The sequence below is a fragment of the Petaurus breviceps genome, unplaced genomic scaffold, assembly GCF_028583685.1.
Source record: "Petaurus breviceps papuanus isolate PSGF00001 unplaced genomic scaffold, PetGlider_PUasm1.0 90617, whole genome shotgun sequence".
NCBI classification, from domain to species: Eukaryota; Metazoa; Chordata; class Mammalia; order Diprotodontia; family Petauridae; genus Petaurus; species Petaurus breviceps.
This window is the reverse complement of record NW_027187287.1, coordinates 3,667,701-3,693,295: the sequence shown is the minus strand read 5'-3', so window position 1 is coordinate 3,693,295 and position 25,595 is coordinate 3,667,701. Positions and strand designations below refer to the sequence as shown.

Genomic DNA, 25,595 nt, shown 5'->3' with positions numbered 1-25,595 from the left:
CACACACACACACACACACACACACACACACACACACACACACACACGCATGCATGCACCAGATTCAATTCTGACTGAGAATTTTTTTTTAAATCGCAGAATTATTTTTCTAGGCCAAGTTGGCATAGGTAGAAAGAAAGTGAGGTCTATATATGCTAGAAAGGGGATCTATCTAGCATAATGCATGGAATCTCCCAGCTTTAGGACTGAACAAGGGCCTGCCTTAGAAAGAATAGAATCCCAGAACCACATAAAGGAGCCTGACCTTGTGCAGGGAGCAGAAAATTATGCCAACTTGTGTGTCTGTCTGGTCCCCACCATCCCCACCACAATGCAAGGTCACAGATCCAGCATGGGACTCTGAAGGGGACCTATGCCTAGGAGTGGTGATCCAGGGAAAGGAAATATTGAAGACCCTAAGGCTATAGGAGCTATAGGTTTGAGGAGCAAGTATAGATGGAAGCATTAGCTAACCAAAGGAGTAGACAGGGGTCTTAATTCTAGCTCACAGCCCAGTCTGAAGCCTATAGCAGAATAACCAGAGAAGGAATCCCAAACCAAAGGGAAGCCTGCAGAGGTTTCTAGCTGCCAGATAGTGGCAGAGTCCATCAACAATCTATGTTTGCTCAGACACAAGCCCAAGTCAAGACTCTGCAGAGCTCAGATCATGAAGGCAGTGTTTGGACTTCGCCCTAGATCAGACCAAAATGAGAACACTGAAAGTTTACAGGTAGCAACCTGACCTCACCCTGAAATCCTGAAATAACACAACTCTCAATATCTCCAAGAAAGCAGCAGCAAGATCCAAAAGGATACAAGCACAGCCCAGAATGCCTACAGCCCTAATGTCAAATGTGAAGTCAGGAAGCAGGCTGGTAGAATCAGCAACCAAAAAAATAATCCCACCAAACAGAGTTGTTATGGTGACAGATACTTAAGACATAAACCCCAAAGAAGAGAATGACTTTAAAACATCTACAAGCAAAGCATCAAAGAAAAAAGACAAAATGGTATAAATTTAATTTCAGCTTCGCTTCCAGAATTATTGGAAGAGATTAAATTCAATTTTAAAAGACTAAAAATATTTTACAAATGAAGTGAGAGGACTGGAGGAAAAATTGGAAAAGAAATGAGAACTATGGGGAAAAAAAGGAATTATCAACTTGGCACAAGAGGTACAAAACCCTACCCTAGCAACTGATTCCCTGAAAATTAGCATGGATCAAAGAGAAGATAATGATTCCATGAGACAACAAGAAATATTAAAACAAACTCAAAAGATGGAAAAATAGAAAGAAAATAAGGTATCTCATAGTAAAAATAGCTAACCTGGTAAAAACAGCCTGAGGAGAGATGATTTAAGAATTAGTGAGTTTCTGGGGACAGAGTCAAGATGAAGGAGCAGAAACAGGACTTCCGAGGGGCTCCTGCTCCCACCTCCCCCAATTCATGTAAAAGGTGACTCTGAAGAAACTTTGGAGCTACAGAACCCACAAAATGACAGAGAAGCTAACCTCCCACTGAGAATAGCCCAACAGGCCGGCAGGAAGGGGCCGGCACAAGACTCTGGGAGCCAACTCCAGCCCTGCACAGGGCGGCCTGACCAACCACTGGCTGGAGGGACTTCAGATCACCAGCAGCTGTGGCCATTTCCAGAATTATCAACACATAGATGCTAAGGACAAAGTGAGAGGTCAGTGTTGTGTGGACTTTGGGATCCAGTAGTGGGGAGTGCCTTGGCTTTTGCCCCTGGGGCGAGAAGTGGCTGAGGGGCCTCTGCTGAGGGGCCATGTGGCTGCTTCAGTACCTGGCCTGCACATTGTAGGCGGACCAAGCAACCTGTCTGAGGGGTAATTGCTCTTGCTTTAACCTGCTTGGATCTGAATTGCGGTCTAGGGTGTAGGTCCTGGAGTGTGTGACCAGCTTGCCAGAGCATGTGGAGGCTTCAGAGAGAGCATCCAACTAATACCTTCGGCAGATGAGAAAACCCCAGAATTTGGTACAAAACTCCCCTGTCTGGTAGCACAGACCTACTGTGGCAAAAAGTCCAAAAATCAAGCAATTGAGTGGCAACATGAATAAATGAGGGAAGCAAAGCAAACAGGGGAATCCAACATTAGACTTCTATTTTGGGGACAAAAAGGATCAAAGCATGGAAGAGGAGGAAGACAGTGAAGTCAGAACTCCTGCACCAAAAGCTTCAAAGAAAAAATATGAGCTGGTTACAGGCCATAGAGGACCTTAAGAAGGATTTTGAAAACCAAATAAGAGAAGTGGAGGAAAAATTGGGAAGAGAAATGAGAACAATGCAAGAAAATTTGAAATGAGAGTCAACAACCTGAATAAAGAAAATAACACCTTAAAAAATAGACTAACTCAAATGGCAATAGAGGCTCAAAAAGGCAATGAGGAGAAGAATGCCTTAAAAAGTCAAATTTGCCAGATGGAAAAAGAATTTCAAAAGCTCACTGAGGAGAATCATTTCTTCAGAATTAGACTAGAGCAAATGGAAGCTAGTGACTTTATGAGAAATCAAGATACTATTAAACAGATCCAAACAAATGAAAAAATAGAAGGCAATGTGAAATATCTCACTGGAAAAACCACTGACCTGAAAAATAGATCCAGGAAAGATCATTTAAAAATTATTGGACTACCTGAAAGTCATGAACAAGAACCTAGAAATCACCCTCCAAGAAATTCTCAAGGAAAACTACCCTGATGTTTTAGAACCAGAGGGCAAAATAGAGGCTGAAAGAATCCACTGATCACATCCTGAAAAAGATCCCAAAAGCAAAACTCCTAGGAAATCATAAGAAACTTATCAAAGTTGAACTATTTACATTCCTACATGGAAAAACGATAATTATAACTGATGAAACTTTTCTCAGTATGAAAATAGTTGAAGGGAATATATATATATATGTCTATATAAGAGGGTATATGGGCATATGAATACATATGTGAATGTGTGTATATATGTTTACAGGTGTACATAGAGGGCTTAGGACCAATTGAATAGGAAGGGATAATACTTAAAAGGTGAAATTAAGAGGTGAGAGAGGAATATAATGAGAGGAGATGTCGAGGGACAGAATGGGGTAAACTACCTCATATAGAAGAGGTAAGAGAAAATGGTTATAATGGAGGGGAAGAACAGGAAGGCAAAGGGGAATGGGTCAACCTTATTCTCATTGAATTTGGCTTAGGGAGGGAATGACATACACACTAAATAGGATATCTCACCCTACAGGAGAATAAGGGGGGGAAGGGAGTGAGAAGGGGGATGATGGAAGGGAGGACAGGCTGGGGGGGGAGGGAAGTTGGAAGCACCCACTTTTGAAAAGGGACAGGATCAAAGTAGAGAACAGAACAAGTGGGAGGTGGGATAGAAAGGAGGGAAATATAGTCAGTCTTTTACAATATATTCACTATGGAAATGTTTTGCATAGCTACACAAATATAACCTATACTGAATTGGCTTATCTTCCCGGTAAGGGTGGATGACAAGGGAGGAAGGGAATGAATCTGGAATTCAATGTTTTAAAATAAAATGTTTAAAAAATATATATAATATATATATAGTTACTAATATTATTTTACATGTAACTGGGAAATAAGATGTACAGGTACTGGGGCACAGAGATCCACCATGCCCTACCGGAAAGTTGAAGGGGGCATGGGAGAAGATATGGGAGAGAGCAGACTGGAGGAGGGGATATCCAGTGGGATCGCTATTTTGGGGCAGTGGGTAGGGGTAAAATGGGGAGAAAATTTGTCACTCAAAATCTGGTGGAAATGAATGATGTAAACCAGAAGTTAATAAAGCATTTGATTTGAAAAAAAAAAAAAGGATTAGTGAGCTTCCTGAAAGCCATGACCAAAAAAGCCTACACACCATATTTGAAAAAACCTCCCGAGATCTCTTAGAACCAGAGAGCAAACCAGAAATAGAAAGAATCCACTAATTACTTCCTGAAACAAATCGTAAAGTAAAAACTTGAAGGACATTAAAGCCAATACTGCAAGCAGTCAAAAAGAAAAGAATTCAATCAGTAAGGAACCACAGTTGGAATCATACAAGAATTAGCAGCCACCACTATTACAGCAGTAGAGTACTTGAAATACCATGTTCCAGAAGGGAAAATCTATAGGCTTACAATCAAGAATATGTGACCCAGGAAACACTGAGTATAGTATTTTGGGGTGGGCAGGGAAGGGGTGGGGGGACCTTTAATGGAATAAAGGATTTCTAAGCATTCCCAATGAAAAGATCAGAGCTGCACAGAACTTTGAAATACAAAGAGAAGAGTCAAAAGAAACATAAAAAAGTAGATATGGATGAGCAATCTTAGGGAACTAAATAAGAACAAACTGTTCACATCCTAATACTGAGAGAGAATACACATGTCTCTGCTGAACTCTATTATCTCGAGTCATAGAGGGAGTCTAATAAGACAGAGGACTTGGGAAGCTTTTCTTATGTTTTGATGATCTTAAAAAAGAAAGGAAAGGGGGGAAAAAGGGAGGCGAAAGGTGGGAGAAATTATCTCACATAAACAGGGTATGAAAGGAAAAGAATATAAATAAGGAAGAAGGCATGGAGGGGAGCAGGCAACACTTGAATTTCAATTCCATTTTAACTAGTCAAATAAGGGAAAAATGCACATACATACATACACAGTTGGGTAGAGAGATACATTTCACTCAACAGGAAAACAAGACAGAAGAGGATGAGGGAGAGGAATTTGCCTTGAGCTTCTCACCAGGGCAAGAATAGGTTCCAAGCCTGATCTTGTGCAAGAGGTGGGACAGGGGGGAGGGAGAAACAGATGCCAACTGGCATCTCCTTCTTTCTCTCTCTCTCCCTGTCACCCCCCCCCCGCCCCAATCCCATGCAAGGTCACAGATCTAGTGTGAGACTGAGGACACCTGTGCCTAGAAGTAGTGAACTATGGGAAAGGGGAGGTTGAAGGTCTTCAGTTATATACTGATTGAGGAGCAAGTATAGAAGGAAGCAGCAGTTAGTTATGTGGCTCTAACCCAAAAAGCAGAGATGAGTCTTACTTCTAGCTCATACCCCAATTTGCAGCACTGCAGCAGAATAACCAAAGCAGGAATCCCAGACCAAAGGGAAGTCTGCAGTTCTATTACCCCAAACCTGCAGATCTTTCCAGACGCCAAATAGTGGCTAAATCTAGCAGCAGCCTAGTGGAGCTCTAACTGGGGGGAAATCCATGGTTATATTATTCAGACCCAAATACAGATCAAGAACTTGCAGAAGGAGGATAGACCAAAGTAGGGATTAATACTAAGCAAAACAAACTCTAACTAATGAGGGTGGATCTTGAAGAGGGGTTGACAAGAATTTTTTCGTTCTTTTCAATGGTAGAAGGACAGGGGGGAAGTGGTGTAGAAAGAATTCAGATTCCCATTCATTAAAAAAAAATTAGATTTTAAAAAGTTATAAGGTTTTTTTTGGTTTTCTGGTTTTTTTTTTTAAAGCAATCAGGGTTAAGTAACTTGCTCAAGGTTACATGACCAGGTGTTTCTGGGTGGGTAATAAGTGTCTGAGCCCAGATTCGATCCCCAGATCATCCCGAAACTGGAGCCGGTGCTCTTACTTGCTGTGCTACCTGGCCGCCCCGAAAAAGTTGTAAGTTAAAATTATGATATACTTAAAAGGAAAAACAAGCCAAACTTGAGACATTCATGATTTCTTTCTATAGGAAATACTCCTTTTCTTTTAATTTTTTTTTTTTTGCTTTTTTAGAGGGCAGTTGGGGTTAAGTGACTTGCCCAAGGTCACATGGCTAGTTTTTGTGTTAAGTGTATGAGGCCGGATTTGAGCTCAGGTCCTCCTGACTCTAGGCCAGTGTTCTATTCACTCTGCCACCTAGCTGCCCCTGAAATACTCCTTTTCTTCGGTGTTTAAGTTCCAAATTTTTAAAATTTGAAGAGATTTTACCATTAAAAAAAAAAAAATATATATATATCCTAAGAACCTCAGGTCCCCTTTCACTAACTCAAGACCTGTAACATCAGTTGTCTAGTAGGGATGTTGACTAAGAGGTTAAGTTCCCCAGCTCTATTCACCTTTCTCGTCTCCTTCCTACACTGTCAAAGATTCTAGGATCTTTCTGCAACTCCCTCAATAATTGTGCAATACAGTTAAGTTAAAAAGTTGGGGTTCAATAACATAAAATATTATGAGAATATGCTCCCTTAGCCCTCTCTACCCTATTCATAAGGATCTATTGGGAGAAAATGGAGTGACAAACACCTTAAGCATATATGAGAACATATGGCAAGTGAATTCTCTGCCATTAGTCCTAGAGTGGCATTTCTCCTGGTTTGGAAAGCAGAATCAGTCAACAAAATTAGGAAGTCCCAGGAGTGTTAAGGGATGCTGATCATTTCTTGGCCCCTCATTATTAACAATTCTTATAAACTGTCCTTACATCCCAGCCACCAAAAGAGCAAGCCTAAATTCTAAAAGTAAATACAGATTGGATATTTTCTTGAAATCTCATATTTAGATACCAGAAAGTTGCTTGTCACAGGCATAAATACAAATATTTAGTGTGTGACCAGGTGAGCAGTTATATATTTTTGGGAAATACTCTGGCAACCTGCCTCACCACCCAGAAAGCAAAAATCACAACATTGGCCAAATGCTCCCTGGGTAGTACAGAGAATGGGCCCCTGATAAATGGGAACCTACTTACAAGTGGCTTCACTAATAGCTTATATTTATATAGAACTTTAAGTTACAAACCATTTCCACATACATCAACTCATCTGATTGTTATAACAATCTTGTGTCATGGCACAAACAAGACCACATTTTTGTTTATCAGGCAGATGATTCAAGTTTAGTTTTTTTTGAGCTGCAAGGCCAGGGAATGCATTTCCTTTTCACAACAATGTTTTCAAAGTAAGAGTGAATATAATGACATATTTCCACAACTACTGATACAAAGGATCTACACCAAGGAAAGGAAGCAAGTTTTAGTGAGGTCATAAACAGGGAGAGGGAGGGGAGGGGTCTTCAAGGACACATTTGGAGCTTATCCCAAGAGACCACAGAACTGGAAATTGGCACTGAATAGAAGAGGGGTTTGGGACACATGATAGAATTCAGCTACCTAGATGGGATAAGAGCAACTTGAATGACTTCATTCATGGGAGTGAAAAAGACTCTTAAAAGGCAACATTTATGGGAAGAAAGAGAAAGGCTATGGCCTTGGGCATCTGGAAAACAAAACAAAACAGTTCTGCTGGTTTTGCAAGTTTGCATATAAAAACAGATTTTTATTTCTTCAGGCCCTTCTCATTTTTAATATAAGAAAAACTATTTGTACATTAAGTTAAGACTATAGACAGCACACAGAACACAAAGCAAAATAACAGACGAGAGAACAGGTAAGGAAAATTTAAGGTATTTATTACATGTAAGGTATTACATTCTTTTTCTTATTATAAGGGAGGTATAAGTACTGTTTACACCCATTTTAAATAAGAGAAAAGTGAGACTCAGAGCAGTTAAGTAACCTATCCAAGGTCACACGAACTTAAACCAAGGCTTGTCCCTCTTCAACCCTCATAGAATGGCTTTGTCCAGGCCCAGGGCCTCACCAGGCCTGACCTGGTTGGCTTGGTCTTGCTATCACATAGCTCTAAAGGACTATGTTTTCCAGAGTCTGAAATCTCTAGTATGACTACCTCAGATGTCTCTGCCTTGTTCTAGGGCAAGAGGCAGCTCCTTCCCTCTCTCCCTAGAGGAAAACTCTAATCCTTGGCCCCTAGCCCAGAATTTAATTCTCTAAAGAAGCCACCGTTCCTCAAACAAAAGAATTCCCTTGACTTTTGTAAACAATGCATTTCTGAAAAGGAATGACAGGAAGAAAAAAGACCCCTTTCCAAACTGAAGAGAAACTTTCAGAAAAGAACACAAGAAGGGTTAATCAGTCAATCTCCAGTTCATTTGGATGAATAGGCAGCTTTTCCTTACCCCCAAAAAGTTAAAAGAATTTTAACTGTCTTCCTTTCCCAATTCTTCTCTCAGAGATTAGAATATGAAAAGAGAGGGGGACTATTACTGCCTTCTTTTTCCATAGCAGAACTGCCATTACATAAAGCAAGAAAATCAGAGAGGACCAAGGGTCAGTACAAGTAAGGGTCGCTTTCTTCTTCTTTTTTGCTTTTTGGAGACTGGAAGGCAGGGCAATTATGGTCAAGTGACTTGCCCAAGGTCACACAGCTAGTTTTTTCATTAAGTGTCTGAGGCCAGATTTGAACTCCGGTCCTCCTGACTGCAGGGCTGGTGCTCTATTCTCTGCTCCACCTAGCTGCCCTGGCAAGGGTCACTTATGAAGAGGAACCCAACATAGTCAAGAATGGGTCCCAGAACAATTCAGAACACATAAACATCATTCATTATGGGTCACCATTTCTTTTTTCTACAAGCCAACAATTGTCTAGATCCACCCCTGGAAAGGACAGGAAATAACAAGTCTACAAGACTTTCAAAGCAAAGTGACCCTTGATTATCACATTTCTTCAACTGCTACCCCTTTTCACTCCTATCCTCTCCCATTGTTTTTTTTTAAAGACAAAAGATAGCAAGGAACAAAAAAAACCACCCTAGTCCCCCAAACATCTGTTGCTCTATTTTCACCTTGCAGAATGAACATAAGTCAACCCTTAGCCTTGCTGCCTCTCCCTCAGGGAGGCACAAAAGCCAAGAGAGCCAGCAATCTGAACAGAGTATTTCCTCAGCCACAAAATGGTGATGAGAGCCCCAACATTATTTCAGGATATACCAGTGCAGCAAGTACCCTTCCCTTTCAGATGTTTGATGGAATTCCCTGGGGAGATGAGGAAGGCTATTCTAAAAAAATTAGGGCTGAATTAGAGAAAAAGCCAAGAGGATTACCTGAGGGTACCATTCAACTGCTGATTGACTTGGGTGGTGCTGTTGGATCTTCGAAGGTTATTAATAGCTCTGGAATTCCCTAGTCCTGTACTCTCCTGAAAAAAAAAATCAAGTAAGCAACAAATATTTATTGAGCTTCTGAGTACTGAGGACTTCAGTAGATCCTGGAGGGATACCACTGTATACCTGACTGGAAGCTTATAATCTAACTGGGAACACATATGAAAAAAGTAGGAAACATGACACATATAAATATAATTAAGTGCTAAATCATGTTGTATGAAGTATAAATGCTAAAGAAATTCACAGAACGGAAGAGGCCAGTGTAGGTTAAAACAGTTTTCATGAAAAGATTGAGTTGGGTCTTAAAGGACAGGTAGGATTTTTGGAAGGAAGAAAGGGAAAATGTTACAGGATTGGGGGATAACATGAGCAATAGCAAAGAAGAAAGTAGAAACATGACATGTTTGTGGAACAGGGATCCAATCTGACAAGGACAGAAAAACATCTTGGAGAAGAATAGGAAATGAAGTTGGTTGGGTAGGGTAGGTTCAGATAATGAAGGGCCTAAAAGTCAGACAGAAGAGTTCAGATTTAAGGCAATAGATATACAAAAGTTTTGAGCAGCTCTTTCTTTTTCTTTTCTTTTTTTGGAGGGCAGTTTGGGGTTAAGTGACCTGCCCAAGGTCACACAGCTAGTAACTGTTAAGTGTCTGAGGCCAGATTTGAACTCAGGTCCTCCTGAATCCAGGGCCAGTGCTCTATTCACTGCACCACCTAGCCACCCCTCAGCTCTTTCTTTTTCTTGTTTGGTTGTTTTCTCTTTCCCACTGTTCAATCCATCAGTTACAATCCTTCTTTACAACCTGACTAATGTCTAATGTGAAAGTATTTTTGGATCCTATACTTGATTGCATGCCGCCATGGAGGGGGGGGTAGGAGAGAAAGGGGGAGAAAATTTGAAACTCAAGGTACTGTGGAACTGAATCTTGTAAACTAAAAGTAAACAAACAAATTAATAAAGACAAAAAAAAGTTTTGAGCAAGAAAGTGACATGATGAAAATAGTATCCAAGGAAGATTAGTCAAACAGCATTACATAGGATGAATTAGATGAGGGGAAAAACTGGAGTGGTGAATGGAGGGAAGGTCAACCAGTAAGTTATGGCAATAGTCAAGGAATAAAGGTCTGAATTAAGGTGGTGCCAGCACAACTTGAGAGGAGGGGGTGCAAGTTAGAGACAATTCTTAGGAAGAATAAGTAGCACTTGGCAGCTTTTAGATAAAGGATATGAAGAAAGGACAGGAGTCAAAAGTAACTAAATTTTCAAGACCAGATAACTAGTCCTATGATGGAGTCAGTGACAGAGCTAGGTGGCGCAGTGAATAGAGCACCAGCCCTGGAGTCAGGAGGACCTGAGTTCAAATCTGGCCTCAGACACTTAACAGTTACTAGCTGTGTGACCTTGGGCAGGTCACTTAACCCCAAACTGCCCCCACCATGAGCTCTGTTCTTCTTTACTCTTCAATTCCAAACCACACTCCAACCATTTACTAGGTCCTTCCCTACTATCTATAAACACAACAAAGGCCCCTCTGTCCTAAAACTGTCTCACTATAGCCTACCATGCTCTCAAGCTATCATACTATTTCTCCTCCATTTCTCAGACAAAGTCCATGAAAAAGGTGTCTATACTTGTTCTCCTTATCTCATCAGTCAACTAAAACTGTTCCCTAAAGTCACTAAGGGTCTCCTAATTGCCAAGTTTGATGATCTTTTCTCTTTCTTGACCACTCTGCAGCATCTATCATTGTTGACTATCCTCTCCTTTCTAGATTTTCACGACACTGTTGTTTCTTGGTTCTTCTACCCATCAGATGACTATTTGTTCTCCTCCTTTGCTGGGTCGTCATGCATACCTTGCTCCCTAACTTTGGGTGTCCTCCAAGACTTTGTCCTGGGTCTTCTTGTATTATCACGCTACATTCTCATTTGGTGGCCTCATCAGTTCCCATGGGTTCAATGATCTTCTCCACGCAAATGACTCATCAATCTATCTATTCAGCTCTGGTTTCTCTCACATCTCCAAAAGTCTTTAAGGCTTTATGTACTGGATATCCTATAGATACGCAAATTCCACAATCCAAAACAGAACTGTTATCTTTCCCCCAAAACCTATTCCATTTTCAAACTCCCATTTTTTTGGCCACTATCCTTTCAATCACTCATTTTCAAGACATCAGTATCATCTTCAACTCTTCACTCTCATCCCACAAATCCAATTAGATGCCAAATGCTGTTTATCTCTATAACATCTCTTGGACCTATTGTCTTCTCTCTGTTCATTCAGTCATTCCTCCTGCCCCCCACTTTGGGCCCTCTGCATCTCTTGCCTGGACTACTGCAATCTACTCTTAACTAGTTTTTCTGGTTCAAGTTTCTTCACACTTCAATATATCCTCCATACAGCTACCAAAACACAGATCTGACTGTGTCACCCCACTACTCAACAAACTCCAGTGACTCCCTAATATCCAGGATCAAATGTAAACTCTTTTTGGGGGACACTGACACAACCTGACCCCAAGATACCCTTCCAGCCTTATTACACATTGCCCTCTCCCACTGTCCAGCCAAAGGGTCTTCTTGCTGTTCTTCTCTGTCTCTGTGCCTTTGTATTAGCTATTCTCCATGGCTACGATGTCCTCTCTCCTCACCTTCACCTCATGAAATCCCTGATTTCCTTAAAAAATTAACCATCTTCTGTATGTGGTCTTTCCTAGTTTTCCCAGTGACTTCTCAAAAAGGATATTTTGGAACTATTTTGTATATACCATTAGATGAAGAGGGCAGGGGGCTGCTCTGACTTTTGTCTTTGTATCTCCAGCATCTAGCAAATAGTTGACCCTTAAAAAATTCTAGTGATTGATCAGTTTTACAGACTAGTAAAATGAGGCTCAGATAGAATAAATAACTTTTTCCAAGTTATACCAGGTTACAAACCAGGTTATAAATGTAACTAAAACTCCTGACTCCAAGTCAAGCACTCTTTCCTAAGTGAACTCTCAAATTATTATCATCATGATTCTACAAAATTGAAGTGTTACATGATATGAAGCCAAGGAAATACTGGTATTTTTTTAAACGGGCTTTTGAGGCAGGGAGTTGCTCAGAAAACAATTTATATACTTGGGAAATTTCCCAAGTACAATCCTACTTTCTCTTCCAGTCAGTTCCAAGTCCAGCTGTTCAAGTGCAGTGCCTGTCCAAGTTAGATGTACTGACTCAATGGGTCAAACTGAATGATGGGCAACCTATCCAAATACATGTCACAGTCTTGACAACATAAATTCTTTATCCCCTCAGTTTTTCCTATATGGATTAAAAAGCTAAACTGTTTTGAATGGCAGTGGCTTTTACATTATAGAGAAAGCCCTGTAATGTTGTAGGCTTTAAGTTATTTAGAGCAATGTTATATGCAGACAAAAATATTTGGAGAATGTCACAATCTATTGGGAATTCCTCTTCCATTTGGATATGGCAAAAGATTTCCACTGTGTCACTGATTGGCTTTGGAAAAAAGTCTCCTGACCTTGACTGATAACTGAAACTTGGGAGACTACTGAACAAAAGTATCTTTGTAATTGTAGCTACAAAGAAATCTTATACAACAAGACTAAAGGCGGCCCAAAGGGCAATGGAAAGGTACATAGATTTTAATAGGTTACAGCATATTACCAATGAAGGCTTGCATGAGAAAAATAGAGTAATGATAATCTCACAATTATATATAGTATTTTAAGATTTGCTAAGCATTTTCTTTAACAACCCTAGACAAACATCAACTCTATTTTATATGTGAGGAAACCAAGACTCTGGGGGTTTGACTGCCTTACCCTACTATTATAAGGCCTTCCCTTTGAGAAAGCTTTCCATTTGTACTGTATATTTCTTGAATGCACATAGTTGCACTTCATTTCCTCCATTAGAATGGAAAGAACTATGTTTTTCCTTGTCAACTAATACAGTGGGTGACTGAGACAAGAGTTGAACCCAGAATTCCTGAAGCCAAAGCCAGAACTCTTTTCACATCATTATCCTGTAGAGAACTTTCAGAAGTCTCTCTGCTTCGCTAATGACATGTTCCCCTCCCCTACATTATTACCTTAAAGGTTACAGGGCAGATAAGCAGGAAGATATTATGGAGGACGTTTTGGGGTGGCTAGGTAAAGTACTGTGGGACTGGAAGAATTTCTAAGACAAATAGCTAAAGGGAGATGCAATTTAGATCATAAGAAAGCTTTTTTGGCACTTCCTGCTGAAGCCTCCTCGGATCAATTAATTAGAAAATCTATGGAGGTAAAGTCTATGGTCTTTCAAGCACAAATTATAGCAGAAGCTCAAGCAGACACATATAGGCAAAACGAGAATTGTTATAAATGTGGCAAAGTGGGTCATTTCAAAAGGGAATGTCAAGTGGGTGGCAGTAATAGTGAATTACGACCAAAATCAAAATGTCCCAAATGTCATAAGGGTTTTCCTTGGGATTCAGAATGTAGATTTAGAAATTCAGGGAAATAGCCTCAAGGTCCACAAAAAACAGCAGGGACTTACATTCAGTTAAAGGGGAAGCCGATTTGGATCCCTCCACCTCTGAAGTAACTGCTATTATCTTACAGCCTAAGGTTAAATTTTTAAACATTTACCCAGGCCAGGAGAGAGAAGTGCCTTTTAGGAGCCCTTCTCCTGCCATGGGGGTACTTTCTTTAACCTCAGAAGAGGAATACATAGATAGAATACATAGATTCACTTCAACCTATGTGGAACAAAAGGACTGGGAAGATTATAATAAGATTAAAATTAAAATTATGGATCCCAGCAGTTCTGTGATCCAATTAAAACAGGAACAACAGATATTTCAAATACAGAATCCAGAGGTCATGTGGTCTCAAATCATTACGATCTCAAGACCCACTCTTCATATATATGTGGAGGGCAGAAGAATTCAGGGTCTCTTAGACACTGGAGCAGACCTGACCATTATCAATCAGGAACAATGGGACCCAAAGTAGACTGTTCAAAAATCAGATATAAATATGAAAGGCATAGGAGAAGTTAGTCAACCTTTAAAAAGTGTGAGGAAACTTACTTGGGAATTTGAGGGCATGTCAGGAAAATTCCAGCCATATTTTTTGACTTCCTTGCCAATGGCTTTATGGGGCAGAGATATTTTATCACAACTTAAGGTCACCATCATGACAAATTTTCAGGAGGGGCCCTAATTGATGGGCAGCCAAAAGCCAATCCTATTGAATGGCTTACCACAAAACCATTATGGGTGGATCAGTGACCCCTAAGTGCAGAAAAAATTGCTGCCCTATCAGACATTGTGCAAGAACAGCTGAAGTTAGGTAATACTGAAACTACAAATAGCCCATGGAATTCTCCAATTTTTGCAATCAGAAAAAAGAATTCAGGAAAATGGAGGATGCTTACGTATTTCCGAGAAGAAAGTCATGAAGGATATGGGAGCGTTACAGCCTGGTTTACCATCTCCTAATATGGTACCATCACAATGGCCTTTATGAGTAATAGACATAAAGGATTGTTTCTATAGCCTACCTCTTCAAAGTGAGGACCAAGAAACATTTGCATTTTCCATACCTTCCATAAATCTAAAAGAACCCCTAAAAAGACACTGTTAGAAGGTACTACCCCAAGGGATGAAAAACAGTCCCACATTATGTCAAAAGTTTGTGGCAAAGGCCTTAGAATCCGCTAGACACAAATACCCCACAGCTTACTTAATTCATTACATGGATGATGTTCTATGTGCACACCAAAATGTGCTTACCCTAGAAAAAATATTAGAGGAGGTTACAAATAATTTCATTGCTGTAGGACTTAAAATAGCCCCTGAAAAGATACAGAAGACAGCTCCTTTTATGTATGTAGGTAATAAAGTGCAGAACACTACTGTAGGACCTCAAAAATTGGAAATTAAAAAAGATAATATTAAAACATTAAATGACTTGCAAAAGCTTGTAGGGGATATAAATTGGATCAGATCTAGTCTTGGAATTTCAAATGAATGTTTAACACCATTATACCAATTACTGAAAGGTGATACCAACCTTAATTCTCCTAGAATTCTTACACCTGAAGCTAGAAATGTATTGGATTACATCCAGGAAGCTATCAGAACTGCAATTACATATAGAGTAGACCCCTCTGCAGGAATACAACTCACTGTGCTGAACACAAAATACAGCCCTACAGGTGCCTTAATGCAAAATGACTTAGTGATTGAATGGGGTTATATTTCACATCAGCCAAAATATTCTTTACAAACTTACCCTGATGGGGTGGTTCAGCTCATAAAGAAAATGATCAGACAATGTTTATGTCTAAATGGTCAATTGCCTGAAGTTATAAAAGTTCCTTATACTCATGACCAAATCCAACAATTGATTGAGAATCAAGAATCTTGGCAATTGTTAATATATGTTATCTCCATACAACATTATACACCAAAAGGCATTTTCAGATTCTTAACAATGAGTTCATAATCAGTAAGGTATGTAAGGATCAACCTGTTTTAGGATTTAATGTATTAATTGATGCCACTAAAGACTACAGAGTTTCTGTATACTGACCTGATAAACAGGTTATGAAAATGATCACCTTATGATTCCACCCAAAAGAATGAGCTCACAGTTGTAACATCTGCTCTTACTCTATTTCCTCAGTCTATTAATATTATTAAAGATTTTCAATATGCAGCCCAAGTAACTCAAAAGATAGAAACAGCCAATATACATAGAAATAAAACTCAGTTGTACACATTGTTCTGTGATTTACAAGATACTGTACAAAACAGAGCACGCACATCCCATCTCATACTGGTCTTCCTGGACCACTTTTTAAGGGTAATCACATAGCTGATCAAATCCTTGTGGGATCATTAGAATTAGCAAAAGAATCCCATCACAGATTTCATCAATCCACTAGAATGCTTGCTAGGACCTTTGATATCACTAGAGAACAAGCTAGGCAAAAGTTAAAAGCTGTCCATCATATGTTATTTGCAGTCCCTCTATACCCAAGGGTGTAAATCTCCGTGGACTGTTACCCAATGAAATTTGGCAGTCTGATGTTACTCATTATTCTGTTTTTGGGAGACTGAAATATATACATGTAACTGTGGACATATATTCAGGGTTTACATAGGCAAATGATAGGTCTGGGGAAAAAAATTCTCATGTTCAAGAACATCTTATTACATGCTTTGCTGCTGCGGGTGTGCCAAAACAATTAAAGACTGACAATGGCCCCACTTACACCTCAAAAGGCTTTGCTGAATTCTGTCTTCAATGGGGTATTCACCATCTTACAAGGCTTCCTTACAACCCCACAGGTCAGGCAATTATTGAAAGAAAAAAACCGCACACTTAAAACTGCACTCCAAAAACTAAAAGGAGGGATTTGGAGCATGGGTACCCCAAGACGAATGTTGGGGTTGTCACTTTACGTAATAAATTATGTGACACTAGATCCTGAAAATAAAACACCAGCAGAAAAATTCTGGGGTGTTACTGACCATACAATGAGTAATTCTAAAAATTCACAGCCCCAGGCAACTGCAGTTACTGAATGGGTGATGTGGAAAAATGATAAGGGACAATGGTGTGGCCTGAACAGGGTAATAGTTGGAGGCAGAGGTTATTTGTGTGTCTCCACAGATGAAAACGAGGAAGTCTGGATACCAGAAAGGAACACAAGGACTGTGTCAATACCCCGAACCAGAACCAGAGGAGGTCGGCAGCTGAGCCTAAATGAGGGCAAGTGGATGGTGATCCTGCTCGCTGCTATCTTTGCTCAGCTTCCAAGAGCTGCCTCTACAAGATACTGGGCAGTCCTCAATCATCCACCTTGGGTAGAGATGGTGGGGTGGGGAGTTTCTTCCAGAAATCACTTTAGAAGGAAATGGGTCAATCCTTATTGCCAAAGATTTTGATATTCATAAGGCAAACATAACCCGTCCTGTGCTTGATTTTAATTTTACTGGGTTAGTTGATGAACCGCCTTTGGGTTTTGCTAATTTTAATACGTCCTCATGTAGCTTAGTACAAATTATTAAGTATCAATATGATTATCATCCTTGGGGCAGACTCAAACAGGCACTTGTGGACATTCCTGTTAATCTATCTTCTATATCTATGCTAAAGTGTAGAGTTAAAGGAGAGCTGAATGGGAACACCTATGCTAAAGGAATTTTCAGAATTAAGGACCTAGTAAGGGTTGAGAACATCACAACATATACTATGGGGATTTTCGGGTCAAGAGGATCTCCCATTTTTAAACTGTAGGACTGATGTACCTGTTTGCCATCAGGTGGAACAGCAAACCTACATTTCCTGGCACAATGACACAAACATCAAACATAGGCATGGCGGGTATCCAAAACAAAATTGGTTTGGATACTCAGAGAGGAAACCCAGAAATATGGAAAATCCCTTTGCCATGGGCCCTAATAACAACGGTTTTTGCTATTTTTGCTCCCAACATACTTGAGCAAGACTGACCACAGCTTTGTACGTGCTTGTTTAGGAGGGAGGTATGCATTCATGTGGGGAAAACATAGCAATGTAAATATCACCAAAAATGATAAGCATTACAATGTCACATGTATTAATTATAAGGTTTCTGAATGTCATGATAATAATTCTGTGGGACAACTGCTATTTGTTATAAGAAGACCTAGTACAGTAATGATACCTGTAGAGAGTGAGCATTGGTTTCATTCTTGTGCTGATCATTCTATTGCTAAAATTAATCAACTATTGGGTTCCAATCAAAAAAAGAGGTGTATATCCTATATTGTTGTTGGGATAATTGCTTTAATTACTACTATAGTGAGCAGTGTTGCTATGTCTGTATCCATTAGCACTGTACAAAATCAGATAGTACAAGCTCAATTTTTACATGAATTGTCTGTCAATGTTTCATGAGGATTTTTGTTACAATCAGAAATCAACAAGAGCTTTTATAAAGCGATAAATCAGCTTAGAGATGATTTAATTGCAATAGCTGAGGAGATTGAATTAATGCAAGTTAGACAAAGGTTAATATGTGATTATAGATATATATATATATTTTTGTATGGTAAACAAACCATATAATGAATCAGAATGTAACATAATTCAAATTAGAAATCATCTTAATGGCCTATGGGGTGACTGCAACACATCCCTTGACATAAACGATTTAGAGAATTTGGCTCGCTTCGTCAATCAAGAGAGTCAGCAGTCTCTACTACCAAATTCAGAGGCAAAATACATTGTTGATTGGATAAAGAGAGCTCAGGGAATATTAACTGGACAAATACAGCAAATAATAACCTTCCTAGGAATAGGGGTGGTATTACTGGTTGTATGTACTTGTTTACCCATCCTTCTTTCCTATTTTTCTCGTATCATTCAACAAGTGGTATATAATGTACAATTGCATGATCCTGCCTGCAGCCTTTTAAAGAATAAAACCCGGGAGATGTAGAGAACTTTCACAAGTCTCTCGGCTTCACTAATGAAATGTTCCCCTCCCCTATATTATTACCTTAAAGGTTACAGGGCAGACAAGCAGGAGGATGTGTTATGGAGGATGTTTTGGGGTCGCTAGGTATATTTCCCTGTCCTATACAGTTACCTGCAAAGGCGACAGGGCAGATAAGCAAGAGGGTGTGCAATCTTTTTTTGTTTATGCCTCTGGATATGGTCTTAGAATAATACCCTAAGAAATAACTAACCTTAAGCAAGATTAAGGGAGGGTCCTTCTACACTGTCTGCATTCTTTTGAGGGAGGATCTTTCTACACTGTCTGCATTCTCTTGGGGGGGACATAAAAACTCTTTGAGCTCCTTGCATCTTTGACTCTGTATGAAATGGTACTGTAATAAACAATTGATTACACCCCCATCTCGTTATTCTCACCGCTTGCTAGCCCACCAACTGCGCTGGCTGCAGTATTATCCCAAGTAGAATCAGAAAAGACAATCCAGGCATGTAGCAAGAGCAAGGGAGGGATAGCAAGATAGAAAGCAATGTTGCACTAATAACCACTAATTGTGATTTCGACTTTTAGATGGAAACAAAAATCCTCTACAGATGATTTATGAACTGACACAGCAGAGAGGAATCACAAAGGATAAGGTATGAATAGTGCATGGATAGAAGGCATATTCACACAAATGAGACCACAGATTGATCAAAATATCATAAGCTAGTAAGGTTCCATGCTAGGCCCACTTGTCTCCTTTTTTTTTTACCTTGGGTCACCCATCTACTCCCATAAATACCTCTTAAGAGATATATTCAAATCTATATGCCCATCCCTAGTTACTCCTCAAAAGTTCAGTCCCCATATTTCCAACTACCTGCTAGATATTTCCATCTTGATGTCCTGTTAGTCCCTCAAACTTAGTGTATCTAAAGCTGAAAATATAAGCATGTCCCCAAACTGCCCTCCTTCTAACTTTTCTATTTCATTACATGCTACTAACATTCTCTCAGTCCCCCAGGCCTATAATCTTATAGTCATATTTGAATCTTCTATATTCCTAACCCCACACAGCTAATCAGGTGCCAAATCCTGTCATTTCTACCTCCAAAACTGTTCTCATATCCATCCACCCCTCTCACCATCACCTGTCTCTTCTTAACCAGACCATTTAAAAGCTTCCTAACTGGCCTTTTGGTTTCCAATCTACATCCCCTCTCCAAGTCATCCTCCTCATCACCACTGGAATAATCATCCTAATGCATAGCTATGATCACATCATTCCTTTTTCCAAAATCATCCAGTGGTTCCTTAATTTTGGGGCCTCCAGGCATAGAGTGCATGTCAAGGGTAACTGTCTCTCTTTGGAACAGCAACCCTTAGGGTCTTCCCCTCCCAGCTTGATTTTTTTTCTTTTTCCTAATTAAAGGGGTCATCCCTTCACTCACTTCTTAGAGGCCTATTCACTGAATAGGCGTTACCTCACTCTATATGAGTATGTAAAAAGGTCTTAGCAGAAAAAGGCCAGGGTTCTCCCATTGCATTCTGGGTCATCTCCAGTCATCCTGAAGAATATCTGGATCCAGATAGCTCTGGAGGAGAAAGTGAGGCTGGTGACCTTGCACAGCCCTCCTTCACTCAAATCAAAGTCAAGTGCAAGTCATGTCATCATTTCCCTGATGCCATGGTCCCCTTTGAAAACAAAGGACAAACACAACAATGGTATAAATTTCCAGCCTTATAATTCAGTATTCCCAATAACTGGGAACAGCTCAGCTCCCATTCCTCCCCTTCACATGTTGTTCTATATTCCAGTCAAAGTGGACTCCTTTTTTTTCTGTTATTACTGTTACTGTGGACAGTAAATTGAAGAAATTGAAGTGCAGCCCCTCCCCCCACTTTTTTAAAGAATGCTCCTTTCCTAAGTAATGGAAGTGTTGGGCTTGGAGTCAGGAAGATCAGAATTGGAATCTTGCCTCAGATACTGTGTGACCCAGGGCAAACCACTCAACATCTCTTAGGCTGTTTCCTTATCTGTCCAACTTCACAGAATAGCTGTAAGGACCAAAAGAGATAACATGCATAAAGCCCTTGTCAAACCTTAAAGTGCTACATAATTGCTAGCTATTATTATTATTGTCATTATTATTGGAAACTTTTTATTAAGTGTGGTTTACTATCTTCCTTATAGTTTATGTGTTAAGAGTTAATAGTTTTCTTTCAAGCACTGCGGCTGTAGCTCTAGTCAAGGACATTCTCAAAATATTTACTAGTATCCAAGTTGAACAGATAGTACATACTAAGATAACTGCAACTTTCCAATGTCACTGACCATATATAATCTTTAGTTTAATTATGACGACCAATCTATCACAAGTTCCCCCAGATAACAGGTACCCTAAAGAAACTGAGGATCAGAGGCCCATCATGATTACAGAAACTATGGTCCACCCTAGGGCTCTGGCCAATGAGCACTTATAAATCTTTAAGAACAATTGAAGAACAAAGGTCTCACTGATTGAGGGTGGGGGAAGGGGCAGATGGAAGAGAGCAATGATATATAAGATGCAGTCCTTACCATCAAGGGGCCTACAATAAATATAATGTAGTTTTTAATTTTAATAACTATAACATAAAACAGAATGTAAGTACCTACGATATACCTTTGAAGTGCTATAATAATTCATAGGAACAACAAGACCTTTCCAGCTAGAAGAATCAGGGAAGATTTATGAAAGAGGTGGCATTTAAACTAAGCCTTGAAAAATAGGCACAATTTGAAGAGAGAGGAGGGGGCAGTATCAGCAAAGAGGTAGGAAAACTTGGGACATTTTGGGGGGAGAGGAGTATAGATTGACTGGAAAATGCCTTAAAAGCATGAATTTTATTTAGTAGTAAAGCATAGTGATTAAAGGGCTTGAAGCAGTAAAGTAAGTAAGGTTAGAATACGTCCCCCCCCCCCAATTAAAACTCCTTACAATTTACAGATCTGGGAGGATTAGCTCAGTTGTTCAGAGGATGTTGCTAATAATGCCAAGTTCATAGGCTCAATCCCAGCATATGATAGCTAAGTTTTGCACACTGTTCGATGACCACTGACTGCAAACCTAAACTCAGTTAACCACTTGGTAAATACATACCCTAGGTGGGAAGGGGGGGGCGAGGGAGGGATATTTGAAACAAAAAAAATGAGAATAGATGATTCGGCACTGTCCGTGGTTCTTATGGGAAATGAAATAAAAGACAATGCAAGGGTGAGGTAGATCTTAATAAATTTACAACATCTGTAAATTGACTGTTTTGCATGCATTGATATGTATTAACATAGGATTAGTTTATTTGCCACAAGGGCGTAAAAGTTGTAATGTTGGGAGGGGGATGTCCCAAATGACTTAATCTGAAAGTTATCCTTACGGCCAAACATCCAGATTATAAACAACCAAATGAATGTTAATATATGCCTAGTTTTGAAAAATCTCTCTACCTAGCTTAATGTTTGAGGGAGTGAACAAGGTTTCCTGTAAGATATTCTATAGCTTTGGACACTCACCAGGGCATTCCTTCTAGGCTTGTTTTCAGTGATAACAGAAATAGACCGGGCAATGGGCTTTGCAGGGGATGCACTATTAGGTCGTCTGGAAACAAGCAGGGGAAGACCTGTCAAGCTCAGTTCCATTCCTTCTAAGTTGTCTTCTGGATAGCAGGCCGGGTTACTAGAGGCCCGGGCACTTTTCATTGTGATCAGAGCAGACCTAAAGCAAGAAAATAGATATAAGAAATCACCAGGAAAGATCAAATCTTCTTCCTCTCTGTTCTTCTTGCTCCACTAAAGGTAGTTAATAGTCTAGGAAAATGTTATCATCTGGCTCTTGCTTCAACAGCCCCGCAACACTAATGTCTACATTCTAGAGGTACAAACTTCTATGGTGGACATGCATTTCTTGTGATGCAAAATTAAGCCATTTAGTTTCCTATTTCAATTCAATAAGTATTTACAAAGTGCTTACTATGTGTTTAGCACTGCTAAGTTCTTCAGTCCTAACACTTAGCTAGGGATAGGACACCTTGCCTTTTATAAGGCAACAATTCTGCTTCCATTTGCCTAAGTCTTGGTTTCATGTTTCAAGGCATCAGAAGTTAGTGCTATCATCAGACAAAGAATATAGAGTCTTTCAGATGTTTCCCACTGTGCAGTGAAATTTAACAAGGCTATAGGCAATACCAGGTCCAGACTAGGGTTCTCACTATAGTTTTCTCAAAGACATCTGTGATTTGCTGGGCTCTTGGATGGTAGCATAAACACAACCCTCACTATGGAAACCACCCTACCAGCTTCTTTATACTGCAGGGAAGCCAGAGATCAAATTGAGGCTCAACAGGTGATGGAGGAGGAAGGAGGGGGAAGACAGGGAGGGAAAAAAAAAATACTAAAAACTGGTTTTCAAAAAGTTCAAAATCCTTCACCTTAGGAAAAAGACTCTTTTGCCCACTGTTGTTTTTTTCCCTGATCCGTCTTTTGGGTGTGGAGAAATGTTATACACACAATAAGTCAAAGCCAAGTCAAGAAGCAAGACTTAAGTGCCTGCTATGTGCCAGGGTCCCGTGCTAAGAGCCATATTACTACTACTACTACTACTACAACTACTACTAGCTACTATTCACGTAGACATTAGTGTTTGCAAAGCGCTTTACACATGTTATCTTATCTTAACTAAAATGTTCTAGGAAAATAACAGAGCCTGGAAATCTTTCACTATTGAGCAAAAGAGAGGAGAGCTGTGTAGGTCAAGAGAACACAGAACAAGGCCAGGGCACAGGAAAGAAATTAATCATTGGTCTGTCGCCTGCCCATCACTCAGGCATACCTACTGAGACCAAAGACTAAGGTTATCTTTTCATTTTCATTTTTCTTTTCTTTCTTCCATGCAACTGGTCCCATGAACCACCTTTCCCTCCACCTCTGGAGACCTTCAGTTTGCCCAATCGGTGGCTATTTCACATCCTTTAAAGAGCTTTTAAAAGATATCTCCCCCATATCAGCCATGCACACCACGCCCTCACCCTAGGAGACGAAGGTTTCATTCTTCCTTCCTCCACCTCCACACCCCACCACCTCCCAGTACCTCTGGACCCCGAGTAGCCCTTACCTGCCGAGCGCCGCGGTGCAGGAGTTCGGGGACGGGGAGGAGAAGAAAGGACACCCTTCCCCCTCCTCGGGTGTAGAGGGGTACGGGCCGAACGAGTGTGACAGACAGGACCCCCACGTCCCTCCTTTTCCCCCTCGACCCCTGGGGAGCCCGCCCGCGGTCAGGCTCCACAGCCCCAGGCCGGGCCCGGAGGAGGGAGGGGGGCCCTCGAAGGGAGGTCGAGTCCAGCTGGCGTGGGGCCCGGCCTTCCCGCTGCAGTGTCCCCTTGCGCCCGTCACGAGCAGCCGCGCCCCGCCGAGGAGCCCCCCCAGAAACAATAAAGCGGGGCGGGCGAGGGGTAACGGGGGAGACAGGCTAGCAGAGGAGGTGGAAGAGGAGAGAGAAACGCTGGCAGCTAGCAACCCGCCTGGCAACACCCACCGCGTCAAGCCCCCGAGGCCTTCCCTCCCTCTCCTCTCTCCCTTCCGATTGGCTGAGACCAGGGCCCGGCTCTGGAGATCTCAGGAATTCACTGGACGGCTCTGCCGTCCATTGCGGGGCCTCGGGGGCGGGAGAGGCACATAGAGGGGGAAGATCTGCGATTGGTTGATACGGAAGGGGCGTGGCCCAGGGCTGGAGGGGGCGGGGCGGGGCGTGGAAAGGATCACTGTTGTAGGGGGGGTGGGAACCAAAAGCAGGGGAGGGTGGTGACCTGTGGAGCCAAGGGGTCAGGGGGAAAACTGGGGGATTGGGGGTAAAAAAAAGGAAAAAGAAAGACGGTAGGCGTGAGGCAGATATGGGGAGAGGGGAGTTAAAGAAAAGGTTAGAGAATGAGGACTGGGAGACCTTAAGAGGTCGAGGAATCTGGGAGAAGGGGATGATTGAGAGAAGGTCTTAAAAGATGAGGCTGTGGGGCCCCTAGAGGTCCACTTAAACAACTGGTTTCAGGAAGACTGGGCAAGAATTGCTGTTCTGCCTTTGTTCTGGGGAAGAAAATATCCCCACGAAGCCATCTCCATCAATGGGCCATAGGGACTGACAGGCATTCTGATTCTTCACCCAGCCCAAATTAGGGAACTGTTTTTTAAAACTTTTTTTTTTCTTTAACAGAAGCATATCTGGGAATTTTAAGTTAGATTTTAGTTGGTAGCCAGAGGTACAGAATTAAAATACAAAAGTAGAGAAATGTTTAGAGAAGCCAAAGTACCTAATACCACTAAAGGAGGGGTTATTAAACCTTTTTTTGTGGCAGGAAAATCTGGTGAAGCCTGTTGACCCCTTTTCTGAATGTTTTTAAATACATATAATAAAATACATAGGATTACAAAAGAAACCAATTATATTAAAAGTTAGCAAAACTGAATCCTTTGAAATCTGCTCTCCTCAAATCTAGGGTACAAATCTATGGTCTGGTTTTCCTCTTGTACCACTAATTTTTACTTGAAAGGTTCCTATCGTTTTCATCCCAATAACAATCCCTTGTAACAAAGAATAAAAGGGTGAAAAGGCAGTTCAGGATTACCAGCTCACACATGACAGTATATGAAATACTCCTTATCAGGGTTAGGGAACCTCTAGGTCCTCATCTGACTGAATCCGAACTCCACAGAGCAAATCCCCTTAATAAAAGTTTTTGTTGTATAACACTGTCAAAAAGCCAAACCCAAGGACTTAGGTGGTCACTTGTGGCCTTGAGGCCAAAGGTTCCCCAGCCCTGTTCCATATCCATAAGCCCCCACTAATGCAAAAAAGGGATATATTTTTCCTCTCTTTGGAACCAAGCTTGGTTCACCTATCAAAGTATTGCTTTGTTCTTCCCACTTGTACTATTGTAATCATGCATATTGTTTTCTAGTTCTGTTTACCATAGTAAGCATGGGTTCATCTTTTTCTATACTTCCCTCTATAATTTCCTGCGATCACTAAGTATTTTCCAGTGCTTTAGCACAATGCCTGGCACATAGTAAGTTCTTAAT

General features: G+C 40.7%; 1 protein-coding gene across 3 annotated transcripts in view; it reads right to left on the bottom strand.

The window, feature by feature from the left end:
• Positions 1-24,074, bottom strand: part of CEP131 (centrosomal protein 131) — a 58,470-nt gene extending 34,396 nt beyond the window's left edge. For all 3 annotated transcript variants that reach the window (XM_069064082.1, XM_069064083.1, XM_069064084.1), the window contains exons 1-3: positions 23,641-24,074; positions 22,044-22,245; positions 8,939-9,033 (exon numbers count right to left, since the gene is read on the bottom strand). In XM_069064082.1, the coding sequence (XP_068920183.1) occupies positions 8,939-9,033; positions 22,044-22,229 (281 nt within the window). In that variant the 5' untranslated portion in view covers positions 22,230-22,245; positions 23,641-24,074. The remainder of the gene's footprint in view (positions 1-8,938; positions 9,034-22,043; positions 22,246-23,640) is intronic.
• Between the last annotated feature and the right edge of the window lie 1,521 nt (positions 24,075-25,595).